Source organism: Aureobasidium namibiae, assembly GCF_000721765.1.
Source record: "Aureobasidium namibiae CBS 147.97 unplaced genomic scaffold scaffold_2, whole genome shotgun sequence".
In the NCBI taxonomy this organism is placed as follows: domain Eukaryota; kingdom Fungi; phylum Ascomycota; class Dothideomycetes; order Dothideales; family Saccotheciaceae; genus Aureobasidium; species Aureobasidium namibiae.
The window spans coordinates 262,288-288,075 of NW_013581207.1; the positions used below are offsets into that span (position 1 = coordinate 262,288).

A 25,788-nucleotide genomic window follows, 5' to 3' on the forward strand; every position below is an offset into this window, starting at 1 on the left:
CTGTCTGCTAGTGTAGAAGCCCACGATTGCCTGGTGTACGAAGGCAAACCCCGGCGCTGGTGTATATATATCCAGTCTCCATCGATTCTGTCACGTTCACAATGACAACGACATTCGACTGGACGGTCTCCAGCGGCGGAGACTCATATGGAACACGATCCCAGTGCTGAGATCGCTGCCGTGGCCATCAGCGTGACGATCAAGCTGCTGGTTCACGTGTGAGCATCGACGGCGCGATGGACAAGACTCCGCTCAGACCCTCGGCATGCCTGTCGACGCCCCCGTTACAGCCTCCCACGCTATGACCACTTCGAGCGCTCAGACTGTCAAGAGTGCCGTTGACAAAAGCAAGGGCAAAGCTACTGAGCTCTCCATCGCTGAGTATCAGTCCATCATTGAGTCGCTCAATCGGTCCGCGACTTCCGTGTTCGCCGTGGAGTTGTTCGTCGCTGGCTGCTCATCCTTCAGGCCAATCATCCTGGCTATCGAGATATCCGTCTCAGCTCCCAGGGCCTACAAGCCCTGCCTGTCGATGGCCATGTCCTCGATCTCATCATCACCCAGGAGACTGAAGATGCGGCTCAAGACGAAACCCTCGACCTCAGCAGCAAAGAGCAGCCTCCTCTTGTTGGTGTTGTTCTCCGCGATGAACTTCTCGACGGTGAGGATAACTGTAAATGTTCGAGACTCGCTTCAACCAGTGCTCACAGGAGCTTGCCGGCGTCCAAATCTGATGCTGTTGTATCCGTTCCTACTATTGCTGATGGCACTCCTCAGCATGGCCTTAGCGGGGTCCGCAGTGATTAGCCTCTGTCGCTGACTCAATCATCGCCTCTTCCACGAGTTCCACTGTAAGTGTTGTGTTCATCATCGAAACTCCCTCGCCTCCCAAGGACGTCTCTAGCGGCTCTTACTTTGCTCATGGTGGTGCTGCAGCTCAGCCTCTCCAGATCCTTGAGAAAATTTACGCTTGGCCTGCCCCCGCCAATGCCCAGGAGGACGTCACGCTTGAGCAAAAGGACACAATTATCAAGCAGCTGAGGTTCCTCAAGTCAGCAAAGCTACCCCCGTCTGGGAAGTCGGAGCAATGCAGTATCACGACGCCCGAGATTGTTTGGATGTGGATGTACGAGCATTGAATCATCTCTCGAGTATGTGCTTTTGGATCAGCCATCTCAGGCCAGGTCGGTTCCACAAGGCTGCACTCGAGACCTCCTCAGCATCTTGGCTCACCACAAACCCAGACTGAACCCCAACAGGAGTCTCTTCGTACTACCCAGACTCACTCGCCATCCTCGAGTGAGGATGAACATCTTATGGGTGGCCCCGATCTCTGCCGACCAAATCCGACGGGAGCTCAGGATTTCACAGTATACACAGCCATCTGTGATAGCTCGTTTGTGTAAGGCTCGTGGAAATAATAATCCTCAGATCGCCTCTCCTGTCGTCAAGGCTTCCCCAAGTCACCCTCATCCATCTCCATCTCCGCAGACTCCTGTGACGGCCCAGCATGCTCAACAGAGTCACTCTCTTCCTGTGGCTCAAACTTACATGTCCGTGGGCTACACAACTGCCGCGCAGAGTCCGCAGCCTGTCGTGTACCACCATAGCCGACGTTCGATGTGGACATAGGGCATGAGATACTCATTGTGTATATTTATATATGTGATACACTACGAAAGTTGGCATGTGCGCTGACCTCTGTCAACCTTCAGAGAGTACGACGACTATGTCGATCACCCTCCGTACTTCTCTCAACTTCGACGCCGCAGCTATACAGGATATCAATCCTATGGGCACCCACACAGACAAGGGTCCTACTCCCTCCAACAACGATCCCACACCTCCAACCACCACACTCTCTTCCTCTGCCAAGTTGACCCTTGGACCATCTTCACGTCCGACCCCTCGCAGCCGCGTGTTAAGATCTAGGGTTACAAAGCCATCCCCTCTCGCCAACAGTTCCACACCTCCCAACACCATCTAGCCCTCCTCAGAAGCTGAAATGACTCCTGGCTCAGTCCCTCGCTCGGCTCGTAACAGAGTACTCAAATCGCGAGTCTCAAAGCCAACCACTTCGCGCGGAACCTTTCACATTTGTCACCGCACGCACTGCTTTTGCTTCCCATCTTGTCAAGCACAGAGCTCCATACCCGAGCGCACCCTCCAATGTTGCATGCGGATGGTGACCTCGTACACCAGCGGAACTACCGATGCCTCGACTCCCGCCGATGAGGAGTCTGGTGCTGCCTCGACTTTTGTTGCGCAAGGGGTTAGTACTGTTCGTAACAACACCCTCGAAGAAGGTCATGGGCCGCACCTCCCGCAAGGTCTTCGCAGACACCGATACGGAGGTCGAGGAGATTGACGCCACTAACTCGGAGGAGTATGCCGAGATCTTTGGCGACGGCCGAGCTCGAGACCGAAATAGTCGGCACTTCTGAGTTACTGCTAGTGATCATTGCGCCCTCAGTCGTACGAGCTTGGACTGTATGTGTCACTACTGACGCCTCTTGATCTTATACATCCATTTATATACACACGACGTCCAGCACAACGTCAGTTACCAGTGGTCAGAGCTGCATCTCTGCAGCAATCTTGCACACTACCCGTACGGGATTTGTCGAAGCCCAGTTCGTTGAGATCACCATTGCGACTGATGCTCTTGTTTTATATATATCGTCATCTCGTAGCAGACCAGCGAACATCTTTCTAATAGGATAGATGATACTCTCCAATCAGAACCATCCTTGGAGTGTCCATAGACGAAGACGCCTTCGAGCCAGTTCCCAAATCTCGTCTCGGACCCGGAAGACCTTCGAGCAATGGAAACACAGCAGTCTCGTATTTTTTCTCGTCTAGATTGGTGCGTGTGCACTCATTGTGTTAACATTTCAAGCCGGGCGAGATTGCGGTCAAGCACGCCAATGAGGACAACAACAACTGGCTGACATGTATACGCTGTCGCGAGTTGGGCCAGCCTTGTACTCACGAGCTCTAGTGTGCTCAATGCAGGGCTCTCGGTCTGCCCTGCATCTGGGTTGACTGCAGGCATGAGTCAAGGTGTACGAGCGAGCGCTGCATCTACAGGCACCCCTGGCAGCAGAAGCAGTTTGCGGCTGCTAGCATCCCTTGGGATGATAAGATTTACTGCAACCTAGACCTACCACCGCACAGGGCATACGAAATGCCGCCTATGGGCTCAGGCAAGGAATTCGACAAAGTCACAAACAGGAATGGATGGCGAGGCATCGAACCTCCCCACATCAATTTGATGTATGGTCCCAAGGCTGCCGAGAAGCACGTAAAGAAGTACTATGGCATCAATGTTCCAATGGCGGCAGGTTTCGACATGACACTCGTGAGCCAGGCCAAGGTCAAGAAGGAAGGCAGTATTCTCAGCTGAGCCTCCACAGCTTCTACAGTCTTAACGTGCTTGCCTCCGTTGTTGGAAAGCACAGCAACGCAACCAGCGAGACTCCTAAGATTGAAGTTCACGCTGTTACGGATATATACACGAGACCACATACATACCAATGGGTCCGCTGGACTTCGAGCCACTGATTGCCTGGACCTCGCAGCCTTCCGACCGTACACCAACGTCCCTGCTTCCAGCAACACAGACGCTTCACCATTGTCGAAGCCAGCAGAGCCTTCAGTGCCAAAGCGCAATCTATTCTGGCAAGCAGACCATCATCCGAGCCGAGTCTGCCTAGAGCTCCGTTCGAGTAGTTGTTATGGAGTTTCGCGCTGCATTCATGCTGCTAGCTTCGGTGTTGGCATTTTGTACCTGGCACGAAGACTTGCTTAACAACACCTGGGTACAGTGTCTCACGAGAAAGAAAGCATTGTCTTGGTCTTGGTCCTCCAATATCTCCCTTATGGGCGAACATGGCATAATCATCGACACCACAAGTGTTCCTCGTTCGAATCACATCAAACCGTCTGTCTCTTTTGTCGACATGCTCGCCCCACTGTCATCATCCACATGATCGAGCTCCTTTACCTGACCTGGCCAATTTACCCCAGAGGTCTCGAATCAAGGATTACCACTGGACTGCGCTCATGCTTCATCACTCTTCCAGACAGGAGACGAGCTTTTGCCATACTATTTGTACTTATATATATGAGAGGTTTTCACCAAGCTCAAGAACAGCGAAGACCGTTGCAACACTTTCAAGAATCTTGCCGACTCCCATGCTGCTAAGATCAATGATCTCAACCAGATATATACGAGCATCTATTGGAGAATTTCTTGCTTTCCACCACAATCAAAGAGGCTCAAGACAAGATGAAGGCTCTCGGAGAGGAGATAGGTCAAGCCAAGCATGCCTTGTCTCAAGCCACAAGGTGTATGAGCAGTCTGGAGAAGTCGCCTCCACTTGTCTCTATCCATTATATACTGCACAGTCTAGCGCGTCAGCAACCATGCTATATCGTGAGCGAGACAGTCGCCTGTGCAAGGTCCACCGAAAATCCAAACCTGGTCTCATCTATCCCAAGAGCGACTCCACAACAGAGTTTGAAGCACGACTGGTATGACCGGACCACACAACTACCATGATGGCACTGCGTTGATACAGATGCGGCGTGCAGTTGACAGAAATCTGGCTATAGAAGCGAAAGATGCACCTCAAGTCTTTACAGTTTCTTGTTGCAGAGGCGTTCAGAACACACAACATCTCAACAGCTGTAATCGCCTGCAGGGCTTCTCCCACTCCCGAAAGCAGTGCTGAAAACGACGGCATCAAGATTTCGTTGCTGCGTCAATAAGGCTTTCTGAAGGCCATGGTCCCGTCAGGCGTCTCCATCGTCTATATCAAAGCAAAGGAAGTCTCCGCCCACGAAAATGACTTCACAATGCTCATGCAGGAAAAGCTTAGGTCTCTTCTAACTAAGGAGTCCGTATAGACTACGTCGGTCGACCGTGCAGCTCGCAATGTCGGAAACGTCAAAAAGTATACCGAGCTATATGAACAGGCAGGACACATGTTCATGTCTTTCCTCTGGAGTGACAAGTTTGAGCTTCCCGTTGGAGACGCGCTTCATATGATTTCAGCCGCGCAAAGCTCAGAATTACGTGCTGCCGACAGCATGCTTGAAGAACAAAGACGTGTGTACGCAAGGTCCACCGATAACCTAGATCTGGTCTAATCTGTTTTGAGAAAGACTTCACCGCAGAGTTTCAAGCACGGCTGGTTCGAGTTCCAGCATGCTTTCTACCAAAGCGAGACGCCACGCAGAGCTCCCCAATCACAGCTCTTCAGGATCCTTACCCACGTCGCATGAACGCTCGACAACAATAACTCCAGAGTATGAACAACTCAAGGTACTTACACTCACCAGGGAGCCTGGAACCGAAAGACAATGACCCAGGTACACAGACGTCCACTCTGCCTGGAATCTTGTCTAGCGGCTGCCCTGACAGGTGTGCATCTTCAACCACATACCGTTGATCAACCTCGACGTTACCAACATGCTGATACTGAGCAAAGACACACGCGGATTGCGCGCGATCGAGCATCTATACAAAGGAGGAATCCAAGCCGACTTTTTCAAGTCTCTTTTTCTACCTAAACTATATACGCCCACAAGATCAAGGGCATATATATATCTGGCTACACGAAGATGGTAGGCTCTGCTGCTATCTCTAGTACCAGTCGCCTCTTCCGACAAACTTCCGCTGTCGCATGACGGGAAGCAGCCTCCATTCGATCAAGAGAACTGCTCGAGGATTCGCAGTGGTCTGCCTAGGAGACGTTTCCCGACTTGTAAGGTCCACTCCGCGCCTACGCGCAGCCTCCTGAGGGTCTTTCTGAGCAAGATGTTGTCTGGTCCGCCAGTGATGAGACTGAGATACTCATCCTCGAGATAGTCACCGCCGAGGTCAGAGAGCACACGGACAAGGGCTCTCGTCTCAAGACGACCTTCTCGATCCAGCACAAAATACTGGAGTATTCGGAAGGAACAGGATTGCCCGAGATGGTCGAGAAGATCCCTATTGGCTCGGCCAAAAGCGTGGCTGTCGACAAGGATGACACCGACTACGACTAGTGTCAACCCTTCCGCGAATCTCGGGTCGCCCTCCGTGAGCACCCAAGTCGGCGAACCGCTGCTCGTAGCCTATTCCCGCTGGTTCAATAATTTCCAGACTGCACCTCTCACCATGCCTCGTGTTTTTGAGGAATTGCAAGATAGTGCGACTGTCCAAGCTATGTAAGAACCCACCTCATCGCGACTCGTCTACTGTAATGTTCTCCCGGGCTACCATCTTGTCGTCGACGGTCATGCACTGGAGCTATTCGAGGAGGAGGATCTCGAGCTTGATCTGATTCTATGTCGCATCAGCTTCCCGGATGAGTATATTCCCGCATTCACGACGAACCTGCAGTTGGAAAGGGTGAACCCTGCGATTCGTCTTTACATGAGAAGCTTGTGGCTCAGGGGTACCATGTAGGTGCCGACAATTGCTTTTCGAACAAGTGCTTCTCAAAAAGAAGGATTTCACGCATTCTCTTTCTGACGAGTACTTCTGGACTGGAGACAGCTCACATGAGTTCACACGTCTGTACGCTACTCTTTGTGCTGAAGTCATCCAGCAGTCGTCCTTGCTTATAGCCACTCCCTATGTTTTCGAGAACAAGGGAGTTTCTGAGACTGGAGCAAGAGAAAGAAGTCTGTCGGCATGATGGATGAGTCTCAGGCTGTCGACGGACCGACCCCCGTCATTACTGTTCACCTTGCCAATTGATTTATGGACGTCAAGATCTGGTCCATGTTTGATGATCTGAAGCAGAGTGGTGTGATCTGCCTCACCAGCAAAAACCTTCGCGGCACTGCTGCAATATTTCACGAACAAACTAGGATTTCCTACTCTCGCATTTGGATATGGCCGGAGATGCGTGTCTCATTATATAACTCTGTCTTCACCCGACTGTTGCGCTATATCCCTTCTGCCTCCGCTGCGAGATGTGTATGGGAGCAATGCTATGGATTACACCATGCCTTTCCTGCGGCATGAAACTCGATATCTTGCCCGATACCAACCTGTTTACGCTGGGGTCGCTTGCTCTTGATCGCGGCATCTGCGAAGGTTGATTCCGTACCCTTGTAGCGACAGAGGCATTTACAGCGCCGTGAGCCTCCGGATTTGCGCTGTCCACCAGGAACAGTTTCCTCTGCCTACTTTAACGCGCATCGAAGTCGGCCCTCCTGCCTACTCATAAGCTCGCTAGAGTCAGCTACGCTTGTCAGAGGCTGTTTTTCTCGCCTACTCCTTGGTATGCCAAAGTCGGGCGGTCTTAAGCTCTCAAGGGTCAGCGTACCTACTTGCTCCCAGGCCTTCTATCATGAGTGGACCACGAGACTGCCGCCGCTGTGACTACGGCAAGGCCACTGAATGATGTGCGTTACACAAGAAGAAACACAATCTGGGTAGCCGAAAGCGGAAGAGAGACAAGAAGCTCAAGACTGAGAATAGATCTCGAGAGTGTGACGTCGAGAGGGACTGCCTTCCAAACCAGTGAGCAATCTTTGGAGGTCTGCCGAAGAGAGAGAGTCAGGCGTCTCAGCTGAGTTGTTGTTTTGCGGAAACCACGACTTCATCTTCAGCGTTCTTGCTTCAGGGACCGGCGAGCGCTGATGTGAGGAACACACGCTTCGTGACATCCCAGCGCAGGATCTCAATACTAGACTGATCAGAGCAGTGCTCAACTTCGAGTCAGACTCTCTAGCGCGTCCCTGGTCTGATCATCACAACCATTCACCGCTGCTCGATGGGACTACACCATGCTTGGAGCTGCAAGGCTTCAGAAGGCACAAGGGCCAAGCTAAAATTGCAATCGTAGCATGATTCAGTACAGCTGGAATGAACACAACTGTCAAGACTGAAACAGGTTCCAAAGAGACGCCGCAAGCTTGACTGCACAGGAGAAATGCTATACCGGTTGAATACAGCAGAGCATTCGAATGTGAGATGCATGTCCACGATGAACACGTCATACAAGCCAGTGCCCGGCAACCCTTACGCTGCACGCTCGCCAAACCTACAGACTTCACCGCTCATACTTCCGTCTAACTTGTAGAGTGTGACTGCCATGCCCAGTCAAGCGACGGTCTGTACGGCAGCATGTTTGCTCCTCCCGTGCATCAACGTCAACCATACAACACCGGGGTGGCCAATGGTATGCCTCCTCCATCTCAATGCGCCAATATATACGGTGTCAACCCGTACTCGTCATCAGACCTACCAACCGTGCCTGGGCTATGAATACCAGTAGGCGCCTCCGTCTCGGGATCAGCACCCAGGCTACTGTGGCTCCTGGCGTCGGCATCCCCAGCGATGCTCCTGTCAACTCTCCCACCGGCGTTGGCAATGTTCATCCACCTGTCGCTCATACCAATGTCCGCCTGCCCGGCCCCTCAGTCAATGTCCCTGGCGCCGCCGATCCCATTGATTTCTGCGGCAACCGAGGCCTCTCCACTGTAGTCTTGTCTTTGTGAGAGTAATGATACGCTCCTAGGATACGACCACCGTATCTGACATATATACCTATGCTTCGCATTCTGATACAACGCTGCACCAGGCTTTCCACTCTCGGGTAACGTTCCGGTTGCGACTCGAGAGATTCATCGTATATAGCCACATGACCGTCAAAGCCCACTTCTGGGCTCGCTCCATGGAACTGTACGACGGCAAAAGTCCCTTTATCGCCGACTTTGCCCGACGCTTCGAGCCAGTTTCTGGAGGTGAATCCTGGTTTGGAGCTCACAGTGAAGAATGCGGCAGCGAATCTGCGAAGCCTTATCTACAAGTTCATCAACAGTGGCCTCTAATCGAGTGCCGATGGGTCCATGACTCTTCTATCTTATATATCACATGGTTAATTCGACCAACATCACTACCAGGAGCGGAAGATAACATCCTGAAGGATTCCCGCCGTCTGGAAATAAGTGGCATAGAGCGATGATTAATGCAAAAGCTCGAAGAGATGAGTTTCTGGCCGAAGAGATCAGTTTGCTCAAAGGTGTACGGCCAGCTCTATAGGATGCGCTGCCGTTTCATGTTCTCTTATATATACCGCGATGGGGCTTCCGATATTGCCTAGACGATCCAAAGTTGCACCATGCATCGCCGAGCCATTGCTGTCGCCCTTTGGCTCAAACGGAGCGAGAAGGAGGATGTGAGAAAGGTCGTTGATGCACTCAACGAGATTGATGTTGTAAGCATAAGTTCACCTTGCTGCCGCCATCAACGCCGGCATGGCTGTTCCCTCTCCCACCTCCATCATCCACAACACCGTTCACCAGCAGCCCGTCGGTTCCACTAGACGCCCTCGCACCCCTGCCATCACCCCCTCGCTCAACCAGAGCGATAAAGGGGACGTCAGAACAGTCTTCGATGCTCTTGATGAGATCGATAAGGAAAGCACAAACACGCTTCGTTGTATACACTCTTGCTCACAAACCATGCGCAGTCTGTCTAGTCTCTGCCCGCCACCAGGCTCGGTGAAACCGAGCTACAAGCCAGAACTGTAGTCTCCAGACTGGTTGAAAAGTTCAGAAAGTTCAGGCTGAAGTCTGGAGGTTCTTCTCCCGTTCCTTCTGGCGCTTCATCGCCTGCCAACCTTCACCCCTCTAGAGCCTCAAATCCATTCAGAAACCAAAAGGGAAGAACACCAAGCTTGTTCGGTACACCACTCTTCCGCTTCGCTCCACGCCATGAGATTTCCTTGCTGACCTGTTTCTGCTCTAGCGGGAGATGAGTCTCAGAGCGAGGTTGAGAGCGCCACTGGACCCGATACCCCTCAGCTAGGGCCCTGGTTGAAACGGACATGGCTACTCAGTACTATCTCCACGAGCGTTACCGCACTGGCGCTAAGCTACTCAGGATTATGTCCAGACACTACGTGTACATCTTCGGTTCTCTCACGTCGGGAGTCTCGCTTACCTTGGGCGCAGAATCTTACTCTTGATTGGGAATCTGCACCCCTGTCGACAGCTTCATGGTCCTGTCGAAAGTAGGCGTTACCTAGTTAGCTTCCTTGCACAAGCTCGAACAGATCAATCCGGCTAGCAGTAGTAAAAAGTTTCTCTTCACAAAAGCGCAGTACCGTCATCCCCACATCTTGGGCGGTCTTACGCGCGTCCAATTCAACAGTGCTGAATTCTGCACTCTCAACTGGCGAGAAACCGTTCACATGGAAACCATCTAGCCCAAAAACTCCCCTCGATTCCTGCTGACCAATTGTCAACTCGAGGGTCCCAGAGGCAAGTTCAACATCCATCCTATCGTTGGATCTAACCATATCAAAGGCTCTACAGGCCAGACTGATCTATCCCGTCGATCTGGATCCCCGATCTGCTCAGTCCGACAATCATCTCGCAGTTTTATATATATGTTACCGAGCTTCCGTTCTACTATCTACGACTCTCTCTCGAGAAGCTCTAAGAGATGATTGAGCGACGAGTGGCGTGGGAAAAAAGATTTCAAGACTTCCACTTCTTCCAGAATGTCCTACGCGCACACTCCGCCCGCACAGGAGACCAGCCGCATCTTCATCATGTCTTCACCGCCATGCCGGACAGTATGAGCCCCATATCTCACTGAGCACTCAGTACAAGGTTCATCTTTGCCGAGAGGACTCTAGCCACAGAGATTCTGAAGGCTGCGTCTCGCGTGCCGACCCTGCGTATACGCTTCATATCAAAATTCCGATATGGCTTGTCTACTGAAACGCCCTCGACCGTTGCTTTCCGGAACATTGCTTCAAGACAGTAAAGCTCCCTCACACAACCAAATTCGAAAGGATTACATCTTCCTCCGAAGAAAATGGTCACTGCTACAGTCAACTCAACATATCATATTGAAGGCAAATATAGCTGCTTGCTCACCTCCGACGGCAAGGATAGTGATACCTCACACAACAATTATTCATACTGGGCTCGCAATCTTACAAAACCTCCATTCTGTGAGCTATGTAGTGTGGAAGGTAGAGCTCTTTGACAGCAGCTCATCAATCCATCAGAACTTCACGTTATAATCGTAGTATCTGTAGTACACATCGAAATCTATCTTAGAAGCAGTCGCGTCTCGATATGTAGATCAATCTTCCGGACATCACGAAGAGGTCATGTGTCTGGAAGCTCCAATAACGATCTACCCACTCCAAGATTGTCTCCTGAGATTCTCTGGAGACTACTTGCCTACGAAGCTATGCGATTTACCATGCATAGATTTTCTTTCTAGAAATACTTCCGCTATTTTACTGAGGAAACGACCCAGCTCCCTTCTCGAAAGACGACCACGTGTGCGTCGTTCAAAAGTTTGACCGTAACACTGAGGTGTATCAGCAGAGTGAGAAAACTTGTTTGATATGTATGTAACTGTTAGGGAGGTCGGTAAAAGCAGATGTGTCACGGGCATCGATGCGTCCTGGATGTCGATCCTCTTTGGTGGTGGCAACAGATAGATTTATCCATCCTTCCAAACTCGACATGTGTATCTTAGCATAACATATTCAAATATTGACGTCTCTCTCATCACGGAGTATGTATTGTATTCTGAGTCGCCAAACAACGTGACACGAATCCTTCTTGATCCTTCACGCGTCAACGACCCCGCCCCGGTGATTCCGTCCACCTCAAACTTCGACTTTACTCGTGATAAACTAGTGCTTGACATCAATGTTTAGGTACCTTTTTGCGATATTGCTTCTTGCGTTGTGCTGCGTTTGCGGCTCCGCTGAGTCTGGCGCAGTCGTGTTTGATGCTGGATTTGATGCATTTGTCCAGCAGCTGTTGGACGTCCTGCATGTACCTGGACTCAGTCTAGCTGTGGTCCGTAGAGACACCTACGAGTCGAAGGTGAGACTCAACGTCCATTGTGGCTTTTCTGAATACTTCATGACTGAAATGATCAGGGCTACGGCTTTGCAAAACTACCCGACGTCGAGGCTACACCAGACACGTTATGGTTCACAGGCAGCACGACCAAGGCATTCACAGCGGCGGCCGCAGCGCTCATAGTGCACGATGAGATTGATTTTCCTGATATCAGCTGGTCGAGCCCACTTGCTTCGCTCTTGCCGTGGTATTATGCTCTCGAGGACGAGTATTACACTTCTCACATAACACTCGAGGACGCTCTCTCTCATCGATCGGGCTTGCCTAGGCATGATCTTGCGTACGGCTGGGACCATGCCGATGCGGTCGATGTTATTCTCTCCATGAGAAATCTCCCCTTGACCGCGCAACCTAGGACCAAATGGCAATATTGTAACCTCATGTATGCAACGGTCGGACAAGGGCTCGCTATGCTAGGCAATCTCCGGTTTGGTGACATGTTGCGGAAGCTTATCTGGGAGCCAATCGGGATGATATCAACCACCGCCTCTCTGGAGGAAGCCAAAGCCTCCAGAGACCCTTTCGGGAGGCCTAAGCTGTCCAGGGGTTACTTTTGGAACGAGGACCACTACATTCCAGAGCCCTACCCTGATCTCGCAGCCGCAGCGGGAGCTGGCGCCGCCATATCTTCGGTCAATGACTATGCTTCATGGATACAGGCATTGCTGAAAGCTGGCAGCAACGATTCTTCTCCGATAAGCGACGCCATATACCGAGACATGACCAGAGCGCGAACAATCATAAACGAGATTGTCCCTGGAGCCCCTGTTCAACCTATACCACCTCTCTACGCACTTGGCTGGATCAATACTATGATAGGCTCACACACCCTCATCACACATTCAGGAGCCGTAACTGGCTTTGGCGCAAACGTCTACCTCTTACCTGATCTGGGAGTTGGGGTCGTCACCATGGCAAATACAATGGGTAGCAGTAATCAGGTCGGCGCATTGATTTTTCTGCAAATTTTGAAGAAGCTGGGCGTCGTACTTCCGCCACATGATGCAATTCATCTAGACTCATTGCACGAGACCGTCGTTACTAGCCCAAAGTTCTATCAGCAAGGTTCCAAGAAAGTCAAGAGCGAGCGCGTCTCGGCTGGTTCGAAGTTGCCTCTTCCTGGGCATCTAAGGGAGTATGTCGGTCTGTATCGTCATCCCGCCTATGGAGTGTTCAATGTGTCTCTAGTCGGCGATCAACCCACTTCTTACAGAACACGCACTCCCAACGCTCAAGATCCAATTTTGTCCGCCCCGGCCGAGATCTCGCTACACATCCAACCTTCGAACAGGACATGGCCATATGAGATTACCCTCAAGCACGAGAGCGACACTCTATTCGCAGCTGAATGTTTTGTAAGTGTCATCTACACCTTGGTCACAAGTTTTACGCGCTGACTATGATACACAGTGGGTCCATGGTCAAGGTGACGTCGGCGACGATTGTGCCCAAGACGACACGACGAAACCAGGAAGCTCCAAGGATATTTGTCGTCAAGGAGTTTTCCTCGACTCATTGTACAGAGCTAAAGCTGTCTTCGAACGGGATCTCAATGGCGAAGTGACGAAATTGGGCATCGAACTTGAGCCAGAGATGTTCTTGTCAAAAGATGAGGGCAAATGGAGAGAAGGGATGATATGGTTCGAGAAGTAGTTATGAGACAGGTAATCACGATGAGAGAGTATTATGGCAGACAACGTGGAACTTTAGGGGTAGGGAGATCGCTGAACTCTGTCACCATCCTTGAATCTGTCAGTCTGTCACCATCCTTGGTTTCAATTCGAGGGTATGCTAAGCAGCGCAATTTTCCAGAGACGATATGCATGACTTCCGATGTTGTGACGCTCTGGGCTGTGCTTCTTTGCGTAGAGAAAAGATATGTGGCATTGATCAGTGGGGCCCCCTTTCTCAATTTTGACCTGCGCCTGTGGAGATACTCTCCTCCATCCCTATGCTCCTATCTTGCAAAATGATCGTGACAGCGGGTCTCACTGTCAACTGCGTCAGCGCACGAAGAACAAGCCAGTCCATAGTACCTACGCAGAGTTGATCATGAGTAAAGCCACTGCTCAGGTCTGAGTATCGTCGTGGTCTTCCTCCTTGATCTGTGGGCCAATCTGCTCCTCCAGACGACGAAGTTCCTGCTCACAGCGTCTCTGCTGAGTCTCAAGCAGGTCAAGTCTGACGAAGACGACATTGAGATCGCTGGCGTGAGTAGTGATGGCGACGTGAGATGGTGTCGCAGAAGTTGGTCAGACGACCCTACTCTCGTCTCTTCTCGCAGCTTCCATGTTTCTCATATTCACAATTAAAGTCATGTCTCAAGCATGTTGTTGAGTGTTGGTTCTGCTCATGGATCCTTTGGATATCGAGTGAAGGCGGTATGTAGGGACAAGACATGTACGGCAGGCCAACAGGTCTTTGAAGCTTCTCTCGTTCTTCTGGTCCTTCTGCGTGGCTCTCTACTGGAGTCACCCTGAGTTATCGTACCAGCAGGATAGTACATCTCGGAGTCGCTGGAGAGACTGATATACTGCTTGGCATTGTGAACCTGATTGCTTCTTTATTGTACTTGACAAAATCATACGATGAGTCTATCATGTTACATGCGCACATTCAATCCAGGTCAATTCCATCTGGTCATCCCATGCTTCATTGACTGCGGTGATGTGCTCGGCAGCTTTCCGAATTGAGACACGAGTCTAAGTCCAACGACGCCATCTTATACTCCGTGATGTTCCACCATGGGCTCAATGTTCTCGACGAGAAAAACGGCCATTATGGAGAAGAAAGTGAGAGCAAGAGCGAGGATGACAACAGACTCAGTAAGGATGAGCTTCGGCTTTGCCAGGTCCTGGTGACCGTCGGTGTCTCATTATTACGTAGCTTTGTTGAGAATAGCAAAGTGTAGACATTTTGTCATCAGGGAATTCGTGTTCGTGACGTTTGTTAATATCTCTGCACACTTGTAATGATCGAAAACGTTGCTTAAAAAAAACCAACACACGAGACTGAAGCACAAAAGAGGAGATTACGAATTCATCAATCAAATTCCTCTTGAACCCTTTACAAAATCTCTCAATCAAACACACATGAATTCTTGTAACACGATCTGATACAGAACTCGACTCTTCAGCCCTCGACTTTCTCATCCGAACGCAATTGTACGCGACGCTAACCCTGATCAAGATCTGCGTACGAGGCCCTTGTCACCGCTTGTGGCAGATACCGGCGCCGTGAGCGTCTCGGCGGTATATCAATGCTTGTAGTCAACCGATAGCATACCTACTGAGCAGGTTATCAGAGCAGAGAAGCCAAGCAGGTCAGTGATCCTATCCTCTATCTTGTTCCTTCTCCTATGCTTCACTATGGTCGCACGAATTGAGTGGTGTGGTCGACAGCTGAATCGGGAAACAGGAATCACTCTCATGCCTACTGACCTGATCTCCATTGTATCCATGCTAGAGTCATGCTCGGAGAAAATTCGAATGAAAACATCGCAGCATTACTTTGTCTCAAGCTTTGCATGCCGAACGATCTTGTCGTCGGTGTGATTCAGGTTGACATTCTGCTATGCTATGTCGCGGGTTCTTGATATACCATGCTACGATACTCACGGCCAGATTGCTCTGGCAATGACGCTGGAAGCAGATGAAAACATCCATATCAACAAGGTATCAACATATATATATATACGTACACACACATGCACACAAGCCATCAATGCCTTCTCAACTTCTGATAAGCAACCAACCCGCTCCCACTTCTCCTACTCTTGACCACACGATCAGCAACGAACAGCAGAATAGCAACACTGAACACCAATCCAAGCACAACCCATCCATGATCCAAAGGCGCCATCTGCGTGATCCTACTCCTCAGCCCTTGTTTCCACAAATCCACAACTTGCGTCTTGCCAAGCGCTTTTCCATTCTCATCCAGCGCTTCCACAACTACATATCTCAGCTCCTTGCCAAAATCATGAGGAAGATCGATCTCGGTCTCGAAGCCCTGTTTCAGCTCCTTTCTGTGGATTTGCCACCGATCTTCAACCATAAACGACAGCCTCCAAGCAAAGACACCAGTCGCCCCGTTCCAACTCACAAAGACACTTTTCTCATCCTTACTCGGCACCGCTTCCGGAGGATGAGACGGCGTGCCTTGCCAAGGAAATTTAAGCACTGAGTAACTCTGCACATCTCCTCTGCCTGGACTCTGCATAGCTGCTTCGACTACGATACGTGAGTCGCAGAGTAAAGTGCCATTAGCAAAGTACTCAGTCCAAGTGCCTTGCCAGCCAAAGCCCAGCAGAATATGAGGGTCAGAGTGAGCAGTGAGGTTTGAGTTTACGATCTGCAAAGAGCCTTGGGATACGGAGTCCATGTGTAAAGGGTGTTCGTAAGCTTGAATGAGTGTGGCAGTCAGGGGGGCAATGGTGTTGACGCTTCCAGGAGTGGGATATGTTAATTCGAGAATCAGACCTCGGGCAGGACGTGGTGGGATACCGTTGTCGAACAGAGTGAGTAATTGCTTTGTGGTACCATCTTTGTGAGTCTGCTTGCCGTGCTCAGCGATTTCCTTTGTCATGAGAGAAGGAAAAGCGGTCAGAGGTGCAAAGCGCGCGAGGTGTTGATATTGCATATTTGTTGCTTGGCCATTGCTGAGATCGGTAAAGGAGTTGCGCTTGCCACCTAGAATCCAGATGATTGCGCCAGTGCGGCCATTGATGTAGGTGATCGAGGAGGTGAAGCGGGCGGAGACGAGATAGTTGCCCAGGTCATCTTTTTGGACGCTGTTGATGTGGTACCAGTCAAAGGGGTGTTCCATGGTATAGCCGTCTGTACCGATGAGGGCATACGACTCGTTCAGAGCATGGTGGTCAGAAGCTCTCCACTCAAAGACCAGTTTTTGGGTAGCAATGTCGAATTCTTGGAACAGACAGTCCCAGATGTAGACGGTGTCTTTGATCCTGAATATACCTGGTTGATTCAGAGGATAGATCTGGTAGAATGTGACGATAGCAGTGCCCTCGGGAGTGATGGTCAATTCGTGGAGATCAGCTCGAAGGTCATTGACACCTCTGATACGAGCAATCTCGTCGTACTTGTTGTTGAGAAGGTAGAAGTAGCCTTCGCCGTGACCGCCAACAGCATCATCGCCAACCCAGTATGTCAAGACATTTTCTCCCTTGTACTCTTGGACTTTGAAGTTGTATGGCTGGCCTTGGACATGCTTGGACCAGATAAGTCGACCATGATTGTCCAGTATAGTGACGGCAGGGTTTGCGACTTTCTTGCCTCGAGGGGAAATGAAGATTAGATTGTCGTCGTAGCATTGCAGTGAATCTGTGGCCTTTCTCACGGCAGGAGAAGTGAGGTTTGAGGAGCGGTACGAGTGGAAAGGGTATGAGCCATATCGTGTCTCCCAGGCTTTTGCGTTAAATCTGGACTCTCCAGTATCGAGGTTGTAGGTCAGGGGATGGTAGTCAGAGCCGACATGATTAGCGACAGCGCGAGCGACGAACAGGAAGAACAGGGAGAGCGAGCCGAGAATCATGGGCGCATTGTGCTGGGACGAAGCCGATACCCGAACGGTGCGACGTCTGGAAGCTTTTGGGAGGGATAATGAAGAATAAACAGAAGAGAAGAAGAATAAATGGGGACTCCGGATAAGCGGGGCGGGGGTGGCTTATCGGGGGGTGCGATAGGCGGCGCAGCCAATCGTCGTTAATCACGCAACCATTGACCTTTGCATCTTCATCTGCATCTTCACACACTTTTGACCTTGCTGCCCCTTGCTCTTGCGCCTATGCCATCTACTTCCTCTCTACCTCAGCACAGCTCTCTCCAGAGCTCGACACCCACACACACAATGCCCGCGCGCGTCTCGCCGCCACCGGCCGCCGACCTGAGCAGCGGCCTCACTCCCCAACAGCTCGACTTCTGGAACACAAATGGCTACCTGCTCATCCCCGATGCCCTGAGTCCCGACACGACAAAAGCGCTGCTTCAAGAAGCCCACACCATGCTCGATGACTTCTCACTCGACGACCATCCAATGACCAAGTTCAGCACTGGCGAGAAGAGCCATCATGTCGGCGACAGCTACTTCCTCGACTCGGGCGACAAGGTCCGCTTCTTCTTTGAAGAGGGTATGTCTACTCACTCTCCTACATTCACCTGCACACTCTGACTTACCCGCCACAGACGCCTTCGACACAAACGGCCACCTGACCAAGCCGAAATCAAAAGCCATCAACAAAATCGGCCATTACCTCCACGGTCTCTCCCCCCTCTACCGCTCAGCCTCCCTCTCCTCCTCCAACGCCGCAATCGCAAGATCCCTCGGCTACACAGACCCCCGAATTTTGCAATCAATGATCATCTGCAAGCAACCGGAAATCGGTGGTCGCGTCCCTCCACACCAAGACAGCACATTCTTATACACCGATCCACCTTCAGCAGTAGGCTTCTGGTACGCATTAGAGGACGCAACGGCAGAAAATGGTTGCTTGAGTTTTGCGGCGGGGAGTCATCGTCGCGCGCCCATTCGCTCGAGATTTGTGCGTCAACATGCTGAAGAGCAAGATGGCGAAGATGCAGATGCTACCGGCACTACTTTTGCTGAAAACGCTGGCTCGCAATGGCCTGCTGATCTCACCGAGGACACTACCGTGAAGAAAGAAGTCTACGAGCTCGGTGAAGTCAAAGCCGGCACCTTGGTCCTCATACACGGAAACCTTTTGCACAAGAGCGAGAAGAATACGAGTATGAAGGGCAGAATGATATATACATTCCATTGCATCGAGGGCGGCAACGAGTACGACGGCAGGAATTGGTTGCAGCCCCCTGAAGAGGGTTTCTCAAAGCTCTATCAGTCATAGCATTGAAGTAGAGCATGCTTTGGACAGACAGAGCGTGCTCGATCATCATTGGTTTCTGGACAGGGGAGGGTATCGGAAAGGAGTGCTTTCAAGTTTTCTTTTGGAGACACTGACATGCTTTTCCATGTCTATGCATTTTCTTTTCTTGTTCCACGACGAGCTTTTTGTCCTCTGTTTCTGACGTTCAATGACACTTTTTCTCTCTGCTTCTCAAATCTTCTTTGCTTGTCGAAAGTATACCATCACTCAAAGAAACCTCCAAAAAGGTCGAAAACCCACTACTACACGCGTAATATCAAACAATCGTTCCCCTTTGTCCGATCAACTCAGAAATCGTCGATGGGAAACGCTGCATGGATATGATCGCAAATTACAGACATTCTGTACTTGGCCATCCCGCGGGAGGACCAATTGGTTTGATGGTCCAATCCAACGATTGGACATCGAGGACCAAATGAGAAACGTGCGGTGAGACAGACACGGAAAAACGTCAAAGTGTCATGTTGATCAGCGGTTCAGAGTTGCCGAAGACCTTGCGCGGTTCCGGGTATCGTTTGGTTTTCCACCACGCAGTATTCAATGGTGGTTGCCTACATGTAGTTGGCGACCCGAACGAAGGACATTGAAAACACTCTGTTGTTACAAGATATTGTTACATATATACACAGCTGCTTCTACTTCTTCCCCAGCATCTCCCTCATCTCCTCGTGCAACCTTTTCCACTCTCCCTCCGCCACTGCCTCCTCTTCTTCCCTCCTCTTCTCCCTCTCTTCCTTCTCCTGTGCTATCAACCTGGCCCGTTCCTTAGCCACCAACCTCCTCTCTTCCTCCCCAAGGCTCTCTACCTCATCCAGTGCCTCATCGTCATGTCTGCGCACCTGAGTTGCAAGCTCCATGATAGCCAGCAGCTTTTGTTCTTCTTCCAATCTCTTAGTCTCCCTTTCCAGTTTCAACCTCTCCTTTTCCGATTGCTTCTCCTCCTCGAGCAGTGTCCTGTTCGCTTCAAGCTTGGCTTTTGCTTCTAGCCATTTCTGCGCTTCGAGCTGGAGTTTCTTGTCAAAAGCCTGGATCTGCTTTTCTTCCAGCTTTTTCTTGTTTTGCTCCAGTTCTTGCTTTGCCTCCAGCAGTTTTTTAGCTTCGACTTGCAGCTTCTTTTCGAGTTTCTTCTTGGCTTCGAGGCGTTTCTTTTCTTGGAGTCGTTTCTCGCGTTCCTGGAAACGTTTCTTGAGATCAAATCGTTTCTGTTCTGCGAGTCTCTTTCGTTCCGCCGCTCGCTGCTTTTCGAGCTCTGCTCTCGCGCGGTGTGCCTGCTTTTCTTCTTCGGTCTCTAGTTTCAGTACTCTAAATTCGAATTCTTCTTTCGACCACTTCTTTTGCTGTTGCTCGAGCTTCCTGGCTGTGGCTTCGTGGAATTCGTCAGTATCGGTCTCAACTCTTCTGATCTTGTCTTCTTGGAAGGGGACTTGAGATCTCTGCAAATCCAGTTTGAACGGTCTGAATGTGAAGTCTCGACTTGACCGCAATTCTAGCTCAAGCTTCCTGGCTATGGCTTCTTGCATGACGAGACTGTCGGACTCAATCATTCTGATCTTGTCTTCGTGGAATCGAACTTGAGGATTATTGACCATGTCTTTCCTAGTGAGATCTTCAATGGAAGTGCCCTGAGGTTTCCTAACTTCCACTCTCTTGATTGGAGATTCCGACGAAACATCTGCGCGTCGCCTGACTCCCACTGTGACGGCTTCCGTGAGTAAAGTCTGTAAAGAGGCGGTTTTCTCGTAGCCTTGCTGTTTCCAGAGGAAATCCTTGTCCACCGCTTCGCGCAGAGCTACCAGGAAAGACTCGATGGGAATAAATGCTTCATGGGCCAGCAGATCGGACGCAAGAACGGAATGGAGGTAGGATGTGGATTTCGGGGGCGGAGTGATGCTCAAAGATGGCTCTGCATCGACAGATATAGTGTCATCGACAGAGATGGTGGTGTCAGTTGATGGTGTGGTGCCAGTAGCTGTGTTGACGTCTGGTGATGCAGCGGTGTCAGTGGGGTCGACGGCACCAGAAGATATGGTGGTGTCCGAGGATGATGGCATCGTAGCTTCTCCAGCCTGGGTAGCAGACACTCTTTTCAATGTTTCCACGTCCTTGATGACCTCCGTGATGCCGACAGCGACGATAGGAGCCATAGTCTTGAAGCGCTGGTTTCGACTGGTTGTTTCGTCTGCGCCAATCCCAACATTCGGACTCTGCGTACTTTCTGTAAGGCCGCGCAAGGAAGCCCGAAGTGCGGCTGACATTTTGAACCTTCGATCCTGAGAGACATTACCGCTCAGACATGCATATCTCCACACGACGCGCAGGGTGTTGTACGCGCGTAGCCTGAAGGCCAGATGGAAAAGCTTGTCAAAAGTTTGGCGGTCTGGTTGCAGACCTTTGGTCTTTCCAATTGTGGCTTCTAAGGCATCCATGGCGAATGACAAATCGCGATAAGAGGCTGCAGCGTTGATCAGAATATGCGCAGTGACAAGATTGGGTCGTTTGTTTCGACTTTGTAGCTCCTTGACCAAAGGCAATGTGTCTTGTACATCTCCTCTGCTTACCAGCAAGGTGAGAAGTTGATTACAACCGAACGGTTCTAGCCACTCCTTACCGTCCCAGAGTTTGTCGTTGTGAGCGACGAAATCGAAGATGGATTCGTCTCTACTCAACCACTTCTCAGCAGATTTGCGGAGGGTTACACTCGCGGCAGCAGCTCGGGCAGCCTGAGCAACCAGCATGCCTTGCGTGCGCATCGTGTTAACGATGTGCCTGGCAACGGATGGCTCGAGTTTCTGAACCAGATGAAGGAGAGAAGTCCATGTCTCGATTGTAGGAGTCACACCACGGTCCGTCATCATGCGAAGGAGGAAGTTGTAAGTATGGAGGTCCAAGGCTTGAGATGTCGAGCCCAAAAGCACATTGTAGACTGATGGGTTGGCGAGTGCTAGACGAAGATAGACATGGTTCTTAGACTGCACCTCAATAATCTCGAGGAGGAGGCGTACCAACGGAACTTTGCCTTTCATGGTCAGATATTGCAAGGTCAGGACTGTAGCGCGACTGGAAGCCCAGCGAACAGACTCGGGAGTCTTGTATAGTGCCATTAACTTTCCAGCGACAGAATCGATGTGTGGCGCAGTCTTTGGAGACTGTGCTACTGACTTGGGTCGAGAGGGAGGGGCAGTGGAGTTGACCAAGGCCTCGACGTAGGCAGCAAATCCGTTGAATGACCAGGTCTCAGGCTCTTGTACCTCATGCAGCGGTTTTGACGCTGCCCGTGGTATACTCCAGACAGAGCGAGGCAAAACTCCGTCCGAGACGACAGGCGTAGGCGTGGTAGTGTAGCTTCCCAAACTGCCTTTATCATTCAGATCGTCATCACTCTCGACCTGTACAGTCTCATTGAGAATATTCTTGGCCATATTGATACTCGTTGGGGTACCAGACAACTCAAGAGCTGTGAATTTGTCGTCCTTGTGCTCATCGCCGCGAGATATTTGAACATGACATTGAGTGTGAAGGTAGATGTCCAGGAAGAGATTGGACAGGTTGCCAGGATAGAAGCCTCGCATGCCCTCGGGCATCTGTAGTCGGGCCAATTGTTTGACATGGTGGTGTTCTCCTGCGGGCGTGTTCTTGCGAAGCAGCGTCAGAGGAGTGCGCCAATCGTTGCTGTAGTAGGATTTTCCACGCAGCTGCATGCGTTTTGTTTCTTCCAGTTTGCGCTTTTGCTCTTTTCGTTGGAGCGATGGCAATACACGTCGAATACCGACATTTTTGTCCTGTGCCTTGACGTTCGTCGACGTCGACTGGGCTTCTCCAAGCTCACTCTGTGTTGTTGCGTCTTGTCCTTCAGGCGCGGCTGGATCTTTGGGCGAAGTCGAATTGGGGACCTCGAGAGGAGCATTTTTGATGGAGTACCAGCGTGGGTACAGAAGAGGTGATGGTTGGTATCGCGGGAAGAGTCGCGGCCATGTCAGGCGGGTTATACGTGGCGGCATTCGCTCCTGCTCTGCATGTTAATAGAATGATTATTTGGCAGCAACGAACTCTCTCGGAGGTGTCCCTTCCCAAACTCCGCAGTCGCAACATTTCCGCCGACGTTTCGCCGTTGAAACACCTTGATCGCGACTTCCCTCCGAGCTGTCAATGTCATCACAGCATTAACATTGGGCTTTGAAATAGCTTCTCCAGGAGTTTCCTGACGACTCGCACAATCATCCAGTATCCGCCAGTTCTGATACTACAGTACAAGCGCCCTTTCTACCCATCCTGCATCAAATCGCAGACTATCTCGTCATGGACCCCAATCCCGACACCACCCCCCCTACCCCCTCCCCCGGCCTCTTCCGCTATGTCCTAGGCTTCCTCCTCGTAGGCGCAGCCTGGGGATTCACAACCCCCTTCATGCGCCGCGCTGCTCTGAACTCCACCTCCACGACTCCGGAATCGCGTTCTTGGCTTGAGCACCCCAATACACCATGGTTGAAAGCAAAGATCTGGGGTGTGATCTATGGAGTCTACGATACGCTCAAGAATCCGGCTTATGCGGTGCCGTTTTTGATTAATGTGACGGGAAGTGTGTGGTTCTTTTTGTTGATTGGGCAGGCTGGTGAGTTTTGTTGTTCTTTGGGGGAGTGGAGAGGATTGGGTGGTAGTCTGGTTTGAAGGAAGGATGGCTAATGTGTTTGATGGCAGAATTGAGTCTTACGGTGCCGATCACGAATTCTCTGGCGTTCTTGTTCACAGTGTTGGGAGAGTGGTGGGCGGAGAAGAAGACCATTACGAAAGGTAAGTTTTGCCCTCCTCTGACAATTCAACCTCTCATGTAGCATTTTCTGATCAGCTGTCAATCAATAGATACATGGCTAGGCATGGCTCTTGTCCTCGGTGGCATCGCCCTCTGTGTGCATTCCAAGAACACTTGATCACCCTACATAGCTCAAAATGACATAGTGCAAGCGAGCACTTCTCTTTTCCGTTCGACTGATCCGCCAAAAAGAGATACAAGCACCGTGAGCAGGATTCGAACCCACGACCTCCCGATCCTTGCGATAGCGAGTGAAGGATGAAGCGAGCGACGTGTAAACGAGTGTAGTTTACAAGGATCGGGCGAGCTACCACTGCTCCACCACGGCTTTTTGGCTTGCTAGCAGTGACAGCGACAAGATACTATCTAAGGTTTGACGTTGACGTTGACATTGAGAGAGGTAGAGATCGCGTGAGACAGTTTGTTGTGGTCAGGAGACTCTGAGGGTGATTGGTGCTTGACCATAACACATCAGAACATATTCAAGCATAAGTCTGGACAGAGCGTCGAATGAAAGGATAAACATGTCCATGGTACATCTCTTTTTTCTGAAGTATTGACAGGTTCTATATGGTGATCATGACGGAAGCATTCTTGTACCAGCTCAAGAGCGGGTTTTCTCCGTTCCTCGTCTGTGTGTCCTCGACATAGGCCCATCGCTTGAAGAAGTCCTCGTGCTTCATGACGCGGGTAAGCTTTCCGGTAATGGCACGGTAGATTGCTTCGTTGACCGCAAAGTCTGTGGGGAAGAGGATGTCGAAAAAGCCTTGATGAACCTATAAGATTACAGGTCAGTTTGTTGCGCTTACAGTAAGTAAGATCGCAAGTGACTTACCAGAGGAGTGGTGACAGGGACCATGCGACGTTGGTAGCGAGTCTGCACCACAGGCGCGTTGACACCCTCCACAGCATCGGGAAGAGCGTGGAAATCCGAAGTGACCAATTTATGTGCCGGGAAGTATTTGTGCAGAATATCGAAAAAGTGCATCAACCTCGTAGGAATGTACTCTGGGATACTGAGGTTGGGAGCAAAGGGCAATTTGCTCCTCAACTTCCTCAATATAGCGGGAGAGTTGCGTAGAGGATGCGCGTAGTTGATGTCGTTACATGCAGCATCCCTGACTCGCAGGAAGCGAGAAGCCACCGGGTCTATGTCCTTAGAGTAGAATTCGTAAAAGTCACCATTCGCATCGACCAGAGCAGAACCTTGAAGTGGTTCTTCGGTGGAAGGGTCATATCTGATTACGTCGTGAGCAAAGTTGTCGAAGACTTCCATAGCTAGGAAGAAGCAAGGAGAAGCCTCATAAATGTCCCAATCGAAGATTGACTTGTTGATGATGGAAACTTTGTCTGCGTGGCCCTTCGCTTGAGCATTTCTCATGAGCTGGCTTCCCTGGATCGAGGCCAGAGCGGAAGAGACTTCAATGACGCGGAAGCGAGTGCGAGCGTAGACTTCAGGGTCGGTCTGGCGAATGTAGTCGAGGACGTTCATCATCAGAGTTCCATTTCCGGCACCCATCTCGTAGATGAGGAGGTCGTGGTATGGGTATAATTGCAACTTGTAGTTTGCGACCAGATGGCGGGCGATAGCTTCTCCATAGTATGGGCGGAAGAGTTCTGTGGGCGTATGCCAGAGTTGGCGAGTCTCGTTGTACTCCTTTGCATCCAGCTGATCTTCAAAGTCGTTGTAGCGTTGACCATATTCTCGGTAGAAAGATTGTTCATCGGGGAGTTGATTGAAGTCAAATGGTTCGCCAGGAGTCCAGATGACAACATGCTTCGAGAAGTAGCCGTACTGCGGGTTGTACAGACTGTCTTCGATGAAGTCGCGCATCAACATGCGCACTCTCCTCGGCCGCTCTTTCCTTGCGCGTAGTTCATCCGACGTGACTTGTGGGTATCTCTTGAATTCGTCGAGCTTATCCGGAGGGAAAGACAGGCTGCGCTGTTGCCAGTTGCTCTCAAGCTTGTTGTCTTCTTTCCGTCGTCCTTGGTAGTTTGGACTGGTGTATTGCTTCTGGGAGCTGTATAGTCGACGGGGCGCTTGTCGGAGTTTATTGGAAAGGCATGTTCGGCATGGACGATGTTGGAAAAGCTGTTTGAACAGCTGCGACACAGCGGCGGACTCCATTGCTGTAATCTAGAAGGGCAAGAG

General features: G+C 50.8%; 9 protein-coding genes across 9 annotated transcripts; 6 read left to right on the top strand and 3 right to left on the bottom strand.

The window, feature by feature from the left end:
* Window positions 1-265: 265 nt before the first annotated feature.
* On the top strand, window positions 266-1,139 carry M436DRAFT_60284 (uncharacterized protein; the record flags this gene model as incomplete). Its single annotated transcript, XM_013575528.1, has 3 exons — window positions 266-441; window positions 504-792; window positions 894-1,139. 3 exons carry the CDS (start codon window positions 266-268, stop codon window positions 1,137-1,139), a joined length of 711 nt encoding a protein of 236 aa, XP_013430982.1.
* Window positions 1,140-2,309: 1,170 nt separating this feature from the next.
* Window positions 2,310-6,054, top strand: M436DRAFT_78205 (uncharacterized protein; the record flags this gene model as incomplete). Its single annotated transcript, XM_013575838.1, has 4 exons — window positions 2,310-2,386; window positions 3,002-3,111; window positions 3,162-3,392; window positions 5,876-6,054. 4 exons carry the CDS (start codon window positions 2,310-2,312, stop codon window positions 6,052-6,054), a joined length of 597 nt encoding a protein of 198 aa, XP_013431292.1.
* A 2,148-nt stretch (window positions 6,055-8,202) lies between these two features.
* On the top strand, window positions 8,203-8,502 carry M436DRAFT_78206 (uncharacterized protein; the record flags this gene model as incomplete). Its single annotated transcript, XM_013575839.1, has 1 exon — window positions 8,203-8,502. One exon carries the CDS (start codon window positions 8,203-8,205, stop codon window positions 8,500-8,502), a length of 300 nt encoding a protein of 99 aa, XP_013431293.1.
* A 759-nt stretch (window positions 8,503-9,261) lies between these two features.
* On the top strand, window positions 9,262-13,557 carry M436DRAFT_78207 (beta-lactamase/transpeptidase-like protein; the record flags this gene model as incomplete). The annotated part of the gene is made up of 4 exons (XM_013575840.1): window positions 9,262-9,445; window positions 11,759-11,865; window positions 11,922-13,259; window positions 13,315-13,557. 4 exons carry the CDS (start codon window positions 9,262-9,264, stop codon window positions 13,555-13,557), a joined length of 1,872 nt encoding a protein of 623 aa, XP_013431294.1.
* Window positions 13,558-15,624: 2,067 nt separating this feature from the next.
* Window positions 15,625-17,460, bottom strand: M436DRAFT_38269 (uncharacterized protein; the record flags this gene model as incomplete). The annotated part of the gene is made up of 1 exon (XM_013575327.1): window positions 15,625-17,460. One exon carries the CDS (start codon window positions 17,458-17,460, stop codon window positions 15,625-15,627), a length of 1,836 nt encoding a protein of 611 aa, XP_013430781.1.
* A 315-nt stretch (window positions 17,461-17,775) lies between these two features.
* On the top strand, window positions 17,776-18,787 carry M436DRAFT_39016 (phytanoyl-CoA dioxygenase family protein; the record flags this gene model as incomplete). Its single annotated transcript, XM_013575463.1, has 2 exons — window positions 17,776-18,055; window positions 18,111-18,787. The coding sequence occupies 2 exons, from the start codon at window positions 17,776-17,778 to the stop codon at window positions 18,785-18,787; spliced, it is 957 nt and encodes a 318-aa protein (XP_013430917.1).
* Window positions 18,788-21,099: 2,312 nt separating this feature from the next.
* Window positions 21,100-22,407, bottom strand: M436DRAFT_13418 (uncharacterized protein; the record flags this gene model as incomplete). Its single annotated transcript, XM_013575102.1, has 1 exon — window positions 21,100-22,407. A coding segment is annotated over one exon (1,308 nt), but the record flags the coding sequence as incomplete, so codon positions are not given.
* A 715-nt stretch (window positions 22,408-23,122) lies between these two features.
* M436DRAFT_60293 (uncharacterized protein) lies at window positions 23,123-23,751 on the top strand (the record flags this gene model as incomplete). Its single annotated transcript, XM_013575529.1, has 3 exons — window positions 23,123-23,435; window positions 23,522-23,614; window positions 23,684-23,751. 3 exons carry the CDS (start codon window positions 23,123-23,125, stop codon window positions 23,749-23,751), a joined length of 474 nt encoding a protein of 157 aa, XP_013430983.1.
* A 448-nt stretch (window positions 23,752-24,199) lies between these two features.
* On the bottom strand, window positions 24,200-25,764 carry M436DRAFT_39037 (DUF185-domain-containing protein; the record flags this gene model as incomplete). Its single annotated transcript, XM_013575470.1, has 2 exons — window positions 24,200-24,409; window positions 24,469-25,764. 2 exons carry the CDS (start codon window positions 25,762-25,764, stop codon window positions 24,200-24,202), a joined length of 1,506 nt encoding a protein of 501 aa, XP_013430924.1.
* Window positions 25,765-25,788: the final 24 nt, after the last annotated feature.